This window comes from Myxocyprinus asiaticus, chromosome 17 (assembly GCF_019703515.2).
Source record: "Myxocyprinus asiaticus isolate MX2 ecotype Aquarium Trade chromosome 17, UBuf_Myxa_2, whole genome shotgun sequence".
NCBI lineage: Eukaryota > Metazoa > Chordata > Actinopteri > Cypriniformes > Catostomidae > Myxocyprinus > Myxocyprinus asiaticus.
The window spans coordinates 31,511,697-31,525,000 of record NC_059360.1 but is presented as its reverse complement, the minus strand read 5'-3'; the positions used below and the strand labels follow the sequence as shown (position 1 = coordinate 31,525,000).

General features: G+C 37.3%; 2 protein-coding genes across 5 annotated transcripts in view; both read left to right on the top strand.

Moving 5' to 3' along the window:
- The window catches only part of LOC127455592 (EH domain-binding protein 1-like), a 201,184-nt gene extending 198,825 nt beyond the window's left edge, over positions 1-2,359 (top strand). For all 4 annotated transcript variants that reach the window (XM_051723615.1, XM_051723616.1, XM_051723614.1 and 1 more), the window contains 2 exons: positions 1,052-1,166; positions 1,445-2,359. In XM_051723615.1, the coding sequence (XP_051579575.1) occupies positions 1,052-1,166; positions 1,445-1,535 (206 nt within the window). In that variant the 3' untranslated portion in view covers positions 1,536-2,359. The remainder of the gene's footprint in view (positions 1-1,051; positions 1,167-1,444) is intronic.
- A 3,862-nt stretch (positions 2,360-6,221) lies between these two features.
- On the top strand, positions 6,222-12,023 carry LOC127455023 (homeobox protein OTX1 B-like). The gene is made up of 4 exons (XM_051722550.1): positions 6,222-6,518; positions 7,983-8,172; positions 8,648-8,799; positions 10,676-12,023. Exons 2-4 carry the CDS (start codon positions 8,076-8,078, stop codon positions 11,399-11,401), a joined length of 975 nt encoding a protein of 324 aa, XP_051578510.1. The 5' UTR covers positions 6,222-6,518; positions 7,983-8,075; the 3' UTR covers positions 11,402-12,023.
- The last annotated feature ends 1,281 nt before the right edge of the window (positions 12,024-13,304 follow it).

The following is a 13,304-nucleotide window of genomic DNA, read 5'->3' as shown; positions in this document are numbered from 1 at the left end:
AGGCAGAGAGGTTATATGAGAGCGAAGAGCAGACCTTTTAGAACAAACGCAGCTCTAAGCACCACTGCATTTTCACACAACCAGAGAAGATATATTTACTTGTAAAATATATCTTTAAAAAAGTACACTTATTTTAAGGATTGACATTCAGAGGTTCGTTTTGCGTTTCATCAGTTTGCCTCTTTTAGAGAATAAGTCGCAGATAGATATTTATATGTTTTTTGTTTATAGTGTGTGTGTTTTGTGAGTCTGTGCATGAGGGAGCGCTAATAAAGCAGTGTAAAGACACTGGTACAGTCTGTTCTTACAGTGGACTGAAGAATAGGCCTGGTAAGATAACTTTCCCTTGGCTGTGAGCATGGCCTAATCTGCACTGGTATCAGTAAGGCCTGATGTCATCTGCCTGGCTGATATTTCAGACCCATTGTTGGCAGGGGTACAAGACCAGGTCACCTCACAGAGAGTGAGCTATAGTCACACACTTTTCATTCATAAAATTTGATTTTTTATTTATTTATTTTCCACAAAAAAAAAAAAAAAAAAAAAAAAAAAACACATACACACCAAAACATTAAGGCTTTATACCAGATTGTCTAATTTCAAATTTAATGAAGAATCTGGTTTAGAGTTTATTAATGGAGCAGATTTTGTGGTGTTTAATCTGGGTCTGAGAACGGCACCAACGTATACCTTTAGGAGCACTTTTGAGGTGTTTGAAAGCAGGTAATTTACTCAACGTACTGTCCTTGTATTCACACGCCTGATCCGATCATTTCTGTCTGAATTCCACTAAGTGGCTGCTCTCCATACAGGAACCTGTGGGCGCCCTGGTACAGATTAACAACTACTCAATAACATAACGCTCAACAGTATGGGCCACATTCTCCTTTGAATCCTTTATCATGGAACAATGGTGCCTTTGAAACCCAGTATATAATGTCTGTGTCTTTAGATCTTGTTTTCTGGATTGTGTTGGTACAGTAAGTGCAACCAGAATCCTGAGCTTTTCCTCAAAATGTTTTCCCCTTGTTTCTTTTCTCTCTCCATCCAGACTGGCAGAAGACAGAGGCACAAAAGCGCAGAGAACAGCTCCTCCTGGATGAGCTCGTCATCCTGGTCAACAAACGTGATGCACTGGTCAGAGATCTTGATGCCCAGGAGAAAGAGTAAGTCCACCTGCTGCATGGCATGTTATTGCTGCATGAATTAGTCTTTCGGGCTCTAGTGTGGTTCAGAGAGTGTTTTAAAGGCTAAAGTTTGCAGTCACTGATATTCTCTTTGCCACAGAGCGTGTTTAGGTGTTTTTTGTTTTTTTTTTGGGACAGAGTACAGGTCATAGGTGCATAGGTCCGCCACGGAGGTGCAGGTGGCATTCTCCTGTGTCCCTGTCCGTGACCTTTGATCCTGTGTCTGTGTGTGTGTGTGTGTGTGTGTATGCCGGCAGGGCTGAAGAGGAAGACGAGCACCTGGAGAGAACCCTGGAACAGAACAAAGGCAAGATGGCAAAGAAAGAGGAGAAGTGTGTTCTTCAGTGACTGTCATTTCCGAACCAAAATATGCTAAAGGAGAAAGCTAACACGTGTACACTAAAATGTCTTGAAATGTATTAATCATAAACACCATGGCATACACTTTATTATTATTTTAAATCTTCATATGTAGAATCTTTTGTTATGGCGAAGGGCTAAGCAACTGGTTGAGACCCTAAGATACCTCCTGTTTAGTTAATACAGAGAGATTGTTTAACATACACAAAAACATTATTATTATAATTATGATTATTAGGGTTGGTTTGTTTTCACAAACAGGGTACTTAAGGAGCTAATATGTAATGCGGTATAAAGCTGTGTAATTTTAAACATCCTGACTAAATTGTTAAATCCATTATAATTCAGACAGAAAAATGTACCTAAATAACCAAACTTTAATCAGAACAGAATGTGTTTCCCTTTCTTGCAGGAAGTTATGATTCAAAAGTTTCGGGACATTTGGGGACATTTTCCATTTGTGAATAGGATTGGATTTCAAAATCATATCACATTTCAGTTTTAAGGAAATCTATCAACAAGTTCTCCTCTAACAAAAGCTGTGTGAAAATGAAATGTTTTAATTACTCAACTTTTTATGAGTAGAATTTTTCCAGAGGGGTAGTTGCATTTTTAAAAAATGAATTTTGTGTTTTAATGGCTTTTTTTTTATTTTTAATATGTTTACCAAATGTTTTAGAGCTTGCTTAGTGAGAAGATTAAAATACTGCAAGTGCTTTTGCTGAAAACAAACAAACAAACAAAAACGTCATGCTGTACATTTCATTTCACTGTTTGGGGCTTTAAAAAGCTTGAAAAAAAAAAAGCTTATTTCAGAAGCAGTAACAGAGTAATTTATTACTGTTTGCCTTTATTACTGTTTGAGACGTTTTTAAAATAACCATCTTCACAATCCTGTACATGTGCTCAAGGACTGTTAATATTTATTGAAGAGAGGATGAGAGGCTTTTCTTGTTAGGGCATGTTTCAGGTCTTTATGTATGAGCATCACCGGTTTATTTATTCCACTGTACTATAAATATCACTGTTCAATAAATTCAAATGATTTCATACTCAAATCAAACAGTAGTTGGTGTGGTTTTGAGTGTTGGTAATGGATTTGGCCTTGTGTTCATTAAGCAGATTTTGTGTGCCATCTTTATTCGGATGGTAGGCTACTTAATAGACTGAGAAAACTTAAATTCTGGTGTTTATGCAATTCTGTTCGTTTTAAAAATAAATAAGGTTGTTCGATTATTTTTATTTTTTTATTGTCAATCAAATTGTAGTCTACATTTAATAATCTCGATGAAAAAAACAATTTCGTTACTAAGTTGTTTCAGAAACCTTAAATAGGCTACCTATAAATGCAGGAATTATCATGACAATATTTTTTTTTTTGTTTGTTTTTTTTTTTTTCATCAATAAATGGGCTACTTTAAATTTACATGCATTCGAAAGTGATGTCTGGTGCCTTTTTGTACAAATAAATCCCTTGCGGTTTACGGTTATTTATAAATGAATGTTTGCGATTTGTTTTGTTTGAGGTCGTATCTCAGATGGAGATTAAGGCAAAATCTTTCTGTCCAAAGCATCTGTTTTCCTTCATACACGTGAGACTGACTCACAGACAAACCCCGCAGCCTCGCATCCACCATTTAACAAGCAAAATAAGTTTTGACAGCTGACGTCCTCCCTTAGCCCCGCTAATACTTCCACATTAATTTGGTGGTGGTTTCTCCGCTTGGGTCGGACTGTACCTCTATTTTCCCACCGGGCGTTTTTTTTTTTTATTATTATTTATTTATTTATTTATTATTACTATTATTATTATTATTATTATTATTTTGCAGTTATCACGGATGACTTTAACCTTCTGAATAAGGAGATTTTTTTATTCGTGCTCACAAACCATTACACTGCTGCGGAAAAGGACATTCCGTTTGTTGCCTTAACTAATCTGAGAGTTTGAGCCTGTGAGACGGCTTGAAACGCATGTCAGAATTTAATGCATTAGACCTGTGGCGAGGTCCGTGTAATATCGATGAGACGGTAACGTGGTGTTCATATCAAAATGACCGCTTTGAACAGTTCTGCAGTCCATTCAGATGCCTAATTTAATACCAGATATATTTCTGTACATCTGATTTGTCCCCGTGAAACGTGGCGTCACCATTTTACATTTGGAATAGGCTACAGTTTTTTTTTTTTTTTTTTTACATTTTACGAGTCTATCTTTATCTGGAGCGCTTTAACTTTTTTGCTTCCAAATTTTTAATATTTGTCATAAACTCGAGTTTCAAAAATAAGCCTATTTATCGTCAGTTTTCTTACATTAAATTAAAACCTGTTTAATGTTCCCTAGGCAATCAACAAAGTTCAGATGCCTCGAGCATTAAATTAAATTACATAATTACATATAACCTACTGCTTTTCACACTCACGTATCAATGTCAGACGAAAACAATTATTTCAACATTTTAAGGAGCTTTGATATTTAGGTCTAGGTCGGTTTAGTTCACAGTCACATCAAAATGGACCATTGCCTTACCTGATTGTTGCCCTCTTAGCCAACTATTGTACTCGGACGTTTCGTGGAAAATTCAATAAAAACCTTTTTAAAAAAATTAGATTTCTTATCAAAAGCAAGAAAAGGGCTCTCCAAAACGGCGTAGAGGAGCATTTTGTGGGAGCAGAGACGCGCGAGTCCCGGAGCGCGTGCTGTGGATCCAGCTGCTTTGAAGTCCACGGCCTTACATCAGGTGTTGAATAGTTGGACTTCACCAAGCCCCTCAACCGCTGAATATCCTTCCCTCGTCCTATAATACACCGAGGGGAAACCGAGCACTCTGTACGAGTTTCAATATCGTATTTTATGCATCATCGTTTTAATAAGGACAGACAACATCGCCGACCCGCTTCCATCCTGTCGGCTAAAGAACCCGAACTTTTCCCCCTCCTCTTCTCGCCTCCTCTAATCCCGAGATTTACGAGCTCAGCATTTAGAAAATTCGACTGCAATTTGGGATTAGACAAAATACTCTTATTACAAAAGCTTCCTGCAACCTGATAACTTGATACTTGTTCTGGGTTTATCACGGGGTCTTAGCAACATCAGGACTGAGAGAATAAACCAGAAAACGGACGAAATGCAGGTATTATACATTTATTTGTGTGTGCTTGAGGATCACATTTTTGTTAACGACCCCCATGCAATTTTTTTTTATCCGTGGATGTAGGGCCTAGAGCCAACACTTGTGCTTTAAACAAGCAGTATAAACATTTAATATGTGCATTCCCTGTCACCATACTTCTAAGAGTCTTCGTCCTCCTCAGTTTTTCCTCTCTTACTCCCAAGAGTACTTTTTGTTGATCTATAGAAGAACGTGTAAAGCCGCCCTTTGATTGGATGCCCCATATAGTAAAAATGTAATTCCGTTCCTCCGGCGGGTCACTTGCTTTGAACATTAGGTCGCTTTCAGCTCAGGCCTCAATTAGAATGAGTTGATTTTGTGAGATCAACAAAAGGACCGAGCGAAGCCTTATTAAGATCTTCTGGGCCTTTCAGAAACAGTTAAGGAAACACCGCGCCCTCCGTGATATTCTGTTACCGTATTTTATTGGCATTTCTTTGAGAAAGTGAGGCTTGAAAGGTGCTCTGTTTGATTCTCTGAGGCTCAGACTCTCTCTAAGTTCTGATTTCGTTTCTTTTCTGGAAGGGCCGAGTTTTTCTTCACTCCCTTTCACGTTTCCTCTCCGTCTGCCTATTAAACTTTACGCACACTATTCTGAAATGTAATTCTAAGTGGGGATTAGCCACTCATTAATATTCATGAGGCGGGGTAACAATAAAAATGAAAACAGATCAAGTGGATAAATCAAACTTTTTTGCTGCATTTTTGTCTCGCTTTAAATCGATGTTCAACATAAATCGTTCGATAAAGGGAATCTTAAATTCCGTATCAAATGGTACTTTGTGAATTTGTGGTGGATTTTTGCGTGCTCTTAGCCATTTCACCAAAAACCACTGAAGTCCACGGATTTTCTTACTGAATAGATGTTAAAACAGTTATTTTATTCTGTTTAATCCACGCATGTTAAGTTAGCCATTACTTGAGTAAATAAATGAATATTCGTTCATGTTCGATACGGTCTCGAGAGAAATTCCTCTGGAAAAAATACATTTCAAGTCGGAAAACAGGAAATTTGTAATAAACCAATTAGACAAACTTGTAATATATTTCCCACGACTTGCCAATTAAATGTTTCGAACTTTATTGCAATTTTAAGGGCTTTCGGTAAGATATCGGCCTTTAAATGTGGCTTAAATAATTTTGACACACTAGCTAACTCTATTGAAACTAACTTTTTAACTGAAAGCTAGATTTTGATATTTTACACTGTCTTCAGTTTTTACATTTTTTACTGTAATGTCTGCATTTTCGTAATATTAGCTCTTTGCGGCATTCAAAAGATTTATTTGGACGCTCCATGTTCTTGATGTCTTTAGTCAGCGCTGGGTGGGGCTTGGAGGATGTTCTAACCGTGGACTGGTTGCTCTAGTTGTCAATCAAGCAGAGCGAACACGGCGATTGGTTAAAGTGGGCGGATCTGCAGGTGTCCTACGCTCTTAGAGAGGCAGGGTTAGGAGAAGGTGATCAATCTCCATCCGTCTACATTAGCAATCACCTTAAACTAGTGACAGACACGAACAAGCAAGCCAAAGCAAATGAGTTTGATGTATTTGGTTTTAAACCCCGCGAGCACACTCTGAATAGGCTCCAACGAGTCCAGCTAAAGGCCAGGCACGTGCAACATAATAATATTGCTTCATATAGTCAGTTTTGAGGAGTTTTAGACGTTATTTATTCGATGTGGGGTTCCTCGGTCGAATTGCCTTCCTGAACTCTTCCACTGGTGGATATTTTTTATCGCCTCGTCAGACTGCAAAAATTCAGTGGACGAGGAGAAGGACGGAGAGTTCTGCAAAAGGTAAGCATTTTGGTTGAAAAAAAAAAGTAGAAAATATTTCTATCGTTAAGCTTTTTCAACACTCTTTAATTAGTGTTGGAATGCACTTGTTTTTATTGTTACTATAAAGTTCTCGTTTTATTTTTGTGAGGGACTATGTAGATACATTTGTGTCTCCTGAAAAGGAGCTTTCAAAAGTCATTATTTTTGTGTTGTTTCACAAAACAACACAAAAAGCTACACTGTTTACGTCTTTAAGGACGTAATCGTAAAATAGTGACCTGTGTGTGTTATTGAACACAAGCAGTTTTTGAAAGATCAGCTCATCACGGCAGTGTAAACCAACTTACTTGGAGAGAAATTGTAGAGGCGTGTTTTGGTTTTTGTTCATTTATTTTGGTGACAAGGGCAAGAAACGGTGTTTCCCCAGAGGTCTAATCTGCATTGTTATTGAGTTAATTTGCACGTAGATGTGTTCTTTCAAATCAAGTAAAACTGAAGAATAATCGAGGATTAGATCGGAATACACAGACCACTGTTCGGTTCTCTCAGTTCCTTCATCCATATTAATATCCGCTCGGTAAGCAGTCAGCTCCTAAATTTGGTTTCAAAATAAATTGCCCCCAAAAATAATACGATGTGTTAATAAGAATTGCAGTCTTTTAATTTATAAATCAGTATCTACAAGACATTGATTATGCTATACTGTTTTGTATATTTCTACCCGAAACTATTTTCTACTTTCAACTATAGTTGTTCATTTTAAAATAGGGGTTTGAGGCACATTACAGTAAATAATTAATTTTATTAAACTTTTTACACAATGCTAAATTCAGTGTGACCCTGAAGACCATTCATTAGGCCCTGTAAATTGTTTATTTCTTTCAGTAAGTACTTCTAAATCGCAGAGATTTCGTCTTAGGCCTTGTTTAGACCGGCAGTTCTGCTGAGCTGCGATAAAGAAAATACATCAGTGCTTTGACTGGATTTTTTTTCCCCTCAAAGGTAGATTTTTTTTTTTTTTTTTTTTTTTAGTTTAAGGAATATTAAAGTCAAATAGTGCGGAATATACAAGGGAAACTTTGCCTTTTTAGTTGTGTTGTTGCAAACCAGAAATAAATGGTCTGAAATACAAATACAGTTTGTGTAAGTTGCGTCGGTATCAGTTTTTACCATTCATCATTTTGGTATGTGGAACAAAGACCGATTATATTATACAATTATTATATAAGAATGAAACTGTGCGAAGAAACAATTCCTTGAATTGATTTATTCTGGTCGTTTTAAGGTTATCTGTCATTTCTCCCTTGTACTCATTTTATACAGAACTGCACCGGTACCAATAACGTTTAATAATCTACTTTCTAAACCTTCTCATAGGTTTAAAGACTCGATGTAATTTACTTGGCATCTCTCATGGCAATTGTAATTTTATATCGGTACGCAAATCAAATTTGTTAATATTACATTACAATTGCATTTCAGTTTCATAATTTGGGTCCGTCCTTCGTCAAACTGCAACATCGGGGGAAATCGAACTATTGGCAAGATCTGGGGGGACCCGTGACTGCCTCTAGCATGATGTCATACCTCAAACAGCCCCCCTACGCCATGAACGGCCTGGGGCTGAGCGGCGCCGCCATGGACCTACTGCACCCATCCGTCGGATACCCAGGTACTTTACATGATGATATACATCTGTGTTCAATTGTTTGCTATGTGAGCGTGAATTTAGCTGATATGCGTCGGAATGTTTTTTTATTTATTTATTTTTTTTATCGTAAATTATGTTTTGTCCTTAATTAAAAAGCTTATAATGAGACTCAGTTAATTTGTGTGATGTTCTTAAAATATATTTATATATATTTACAACAATATTTCTCAAGTGCTTTTTTGGTATTTTTGTCAAACTTTTTGGGCCTAACGTGCTCATTGTGACATGATTTTAAAAGAATCTCAAAGGATATTGTTTGTAAAGTAACTCCATAATTAGCTACTTTTAACCGTTTCGCTTCCGGAATATTAATTATTTGTATTTCATAAAATTGCCCTTGAAATATCCTGAAACATTTCTAACCATTCTTTCTGAAAATATAACACGTATACTTTCTTTTTTTGTTGTTTTTTGTTTTGTTTTGTTTTTTGTGCAGCGACGCCCAGAAAACAACGGAGGGAAAGAACAACGTTTACGCGCTCACAGCTTGACATTCTCGAAGCGCTCTTTGCCAAAACTCGTTATCCGGATATATTTATGAGAGAAGAGGTGGCACTGAAGATCAACCTTCCCGAGTCTAGAGTTCAGGTACATGTAACCACAAAATGTCTGATAAATTCACTCCAAACCAAATAGTTCTTTTAAGAAACTTAAGTGTTCAAGCATGGCAACCCTCCAGAAAAATACGTTAATGAGCATTATACTCATCTGCTCCCCCTACTGATTTTCATAAAGGTGCGTGGTAGTTTTATTAGTTAAAATTATTGTAATTATTATAGACTAGTAGGAGTGTGTTTTCAACATTATACAATTATACAGCCATTACAAATTTAGGGCTAATTGCCATGTGATTTTTTTTAAAATGTATTTATTTTTTGCTACTTGTCTCTTCCTGTTTGATTTTATGGGAATAAATGTTTATGTAGAATTAATGATTTAGTTTAGGTGTTCTCCAAATCATAGCAATGTCTTGCAGTTTTTAGGGCATTTTACACACACTGAATTGGTTGAAATGTGCTCTTAAGGCTGCTGCTCTTATAGACCAAAGCTATGAAGGCACTCCGATGTTTTCCTGGATGGTCACTGTGATGAAGGCTCACTTTACCTTAAAGCTTATATAAAATATCAGTGATGAGCAGGGTTGGGAGGGTTACTTTTGAAATGTATTCCACTACAGATTACAGTATACATGCTGTAAAATGTAAATACTTTGGATTAGTTCTTCAGCACTGGTAGATTTTTTTTTTTCACTTATTTTGACTATAAAAACTCTCAGTACAGTAAGACAAAATACACGTTAAAACTAAATTCTCTGAAAAACCTAAATATATTATGCAGTGTTGTTTCTAAAACAAGATAAATCAAACTGATCTTGTTTTAAGGATGTTTAGATATTTTTACAGGAAAACAATAAAATTATTTTTGCCCTAATATCAAAGGTCTTACTAGAAAAAAAGAAATTATGATCCAATGTGAATTTCCTTGATAAAAAAAAAAATATGATCGTGCCTGGTAACATGTGCATGTAAAATGGCTAGAAATAGCATTTTATCTTAGCGTAAAGCTGACAATTTACACAAGGTTTATATCTATTTCTTCTGCTCCAAATTTACTTCAAACTTACTTCTCTGTCTGCTCGTATGAATGTAACACATCATAAGCAAGTGTTTCACCGCTGTTCAAATGCACTTTGGATCGCATCATTTATATGTATACATGTTTTCCATCTGAAAGGACTAAATATTAAATGAAACAAATGACAATAAAATGCAAAGTAATCTCTTCAGTAATCAAAATACTTTTTGAATGTAACTGTATTCTAAAGACCAATGATTTAAATTGTAACTGTAATGGAATACAGTTACTTATATTTTGTATTTTAAATACATAATCCTGTTACATGTATTTCGTTACTTCCCAACCCTGGTGATGAGGAAATGTAAAATTCCCACAGTCCACTGTGGATTTTACATGTTAATAATGCGTTACTGATGTGACCTGATGCCTTAAGCAGCAACCCTCTGTCAATTTCCCAAGCTATTTTATTTGCTCTTAATAAGCACATGAAACAAAACGCTTTACATGGTCAGACCCTCCTTCCACTATTGAATTACCATCTCTGCAGAGAAACTCATTAGGCTGCTATCACCTAGCCGTCTACAAGCACTGAAATTAGATCCACACAGTAATGTAAAAAGGCCCTGCATGCAAATTAAAGCCAGGAACTGCTAATAACTAGCTATTTTCCACTCTAATACTGCACAATGGCTCTCCAACATGCCCTTCAGACATGCACGGAAGGTCTTCATGATCATTTAATGGAGCTCTGTATGTGTGTGTTTTGTGTCTAATGGACTGTTTGCTTACGTGTAGGTCTTTCAAAGGTGTAGTTCAAAGAGAATATTTCTGTACATTTCAAAGTATATTTTAATTTGTTTTTGTATATTTCCTCTTTGTTCTGCAGGTGTGGTTTAAGAATCGTCGTGCCAAATGTCGCCAGCAGCAGCAGAGTAGCAGCAGTACTAAAGCTCGGCCTGCAAAGAAAAAGTCCTCACCTACCCGGGAGAGCACAGGCTCAGAGAGCAGCGGGCAGTTCACCCCTCCTGCCGTCTCCAGTACTGGCTCTTCCTCCTCCTCCTCCTCTTCCTCTACCAATAATACAGGCATTAGCAGCGCCTCTACCTCTATCAGTACTGTCTCCTCAATCTGGAGCCCTGCCATTTCTCCAGGCTCTGCTCCCCCATCCGTCTCCCTGCCAGAGCCTGTCGCTCCCTCAAATGCCTCCTGCATGCAACGTTCCGTCTCGGGCACGGCCAGTTCCTCCTACCCCATGCCCTACAACCAGACCACCGGCTACAGCCAGGGTTACCCAACTTCTTCCAGTTCTTACTTTAGCGGGGTGGACTGTGGCTCTTATCTGGCCCCCATGCACTCTCACCACCACCCTCATCAGCTCAGCCCTATAACAGCTTCGTCCATGCCCACACACCCCCATCACCACATCAGTCAGTCCTCAGGACATCACCACCACCATCACCACCAGGCCTACAGTGGCACTGGCCTGGCCTTTAATTCTTCTGACTGCCTGGATTACAAGGAGCAAACAGCCTCCTCCTGGAAGCTCAACTTCAACACTACAGACTGTTTGGACTACAAAGACCAAGCGTCCTGGAGGTTCCAAGTCTTGTGATCTGATTTTTTTAAATGCCCTCCATTTTCACCACCTCTCTGTTTTAACAGTGTGATGAGTTTAAGGGGAAAAAAATAATAATTATATATGGACTTATAGATTTTAACAAAATAGTTAGATGTTCATCAAATTTTTAAAAATGAGCCCCCCTTTTTGAGAGAAAATAAAAATGGCAAAGTGGTGAAGGGGAAATGAAATCTAATTTTCCCTTTTGTCTCTGAGGAGACTTAATTAGAATAATTTGAAGACCAAGGGTTCTGGTTCTGAAATATTCTACCGAACTCGCCTCATCTGGATCTGGATTACCGTTTTTCTACACTGAACGCTCAGTTACAATTTTACCTCCACCTCTCAAATCTTGTACAGCTGTTTCGTTTTCTAAATATGGTTATTTTTTAGGATGACAGATTCTAGTCAGCTGAAAGGAGCTGAATTGTGTACATATGTATTTGGGTCAGTTACATTGACCATATTTAGTTGATGTTACTGGATTTCAAGACTTTTGAAAAGACTTTATGTAAATCTTTTTCCCAAATCATCCAAAGATCAAGAATTGCCCACTGGACTCATTTGTTATATTGAAAACCAATTTTGTTACCCTGAAAAATAATAGGATTTTATATTGAGCATGGGGGGGGGGGGGGGGGGCACACAATTATACGTTGGACATTTAAAGTGGGATATTTGGTTAGAATATTCCATTAGGTAAATTAGCATTTGAAGATTTGTTGAGGTGAAACTGCACGGGCATGATTAAAATTGTTGGATGCATTTAACAGCACTTGAATTAATTGCTCTAACTGAAAAACATCATGTGGATGACAAAATATGGTTTTAAGGAAGAATACCCAAATGCCAGTGAAGTGCTGAATGTACTGCAGGCGCAGAAGTAATAAAGACCAGTAAACAACCAAAATGTTCACATGACTTCTGACTGGGGTATGTCCGCTTTTTTTAACACCCCAATTTTACTCGTATGTTGCAAATGTTTTGAACTGTCAACGAACAATAAATAACTAAAACATAAAACACGATATAATTTTATTTATTCGTTGAGATCTTGAATGCAGTTCAAGATCTCGAAGAGCTGAATTATCTGCTCTGAATTCAACAGCCAATTATTCATTAATAATCCATTCTAGTTCACTTTTGACCGCAAGGATTTTAAATAGTGTATGTGAAATCACGTCATTTTTTTTCTTTCTTTTTTTTTCTGGTTTATATTTTTGGTCCTCTTAAATCAGTTGTTTGTTATGGATGCTGTAAATGTGTTGGAAGGCAAAACAATCAAACTGATGACTTAACCGTATTATATTGGTCTTTATGAACATAATCGTTTAAACAACCTGTGCAAACTGTTTGAGGCCGCAAAATTTCTTAATTATCTAGGCATTTGATCAGGTCGTAATTGAAAGCGCGCGTGGTAATTGCTTCCCAGCAGAATCTCAGCGCGCTCTAGAGCACAAGAGCGTTTCGCCAAAATAACCCGGAGCGATATCGCCTCTTCTGATTCGGTAATGACGTGGGTGTGTTTGGGTTAATGGGTCAAAAGCGGGAGGGAGGCAGCAGTCAGGCACCGGGCCATTAAAGAAAGAGTTGGAGAAAAACAAAGGCTCGGCAAAGCTGTGTAGATAAACGTGTTGGAACAGAAAGTTTTTTTTGGCCGTTTAAGCAGTGGAATGGAAGAAGAAGAAGAAGAAGAAGAAGAAAAAAAAATGTGTACAGAGAAATTGTTTATACGCTGCTCATAAATCGCATAATTTTAAATCCTTATTTATAGGGGTTTTATTTATCTTAATTTATAGAATTAACCTAGGCTGCATTCATTTGCTCAATCCAAAGGAATTTTATTGTCGAGGCGGAAGATGACATTCTGAATAAGACTCACATTGGATGAGGTATA

Bases quoted from the DNA above. Each gene is read 5' to 3' on its own strand.
- LOC127455023 (XM_051722550.1), top strand. From the start codon at position 8,076: ATGATGTCATACCTCAAACAGCCCCCCTACGCCATGAACGGCCTGGGG. The intron at 8,173-8,647 runs GTACTTTACATG...TTTTTTGTGCAG, and splicing joins CCCATCCGTCGGATACCCAG to CGACGCCCAGAAAACAACGG. The intron at 8,800-10,675 runs GTACATGTAACC...TTTGTTCTGCAG, and splicing joins TTCCCGAGTCTAGAGTTCAG to GTGTGGTTTAAGAATCGTCG.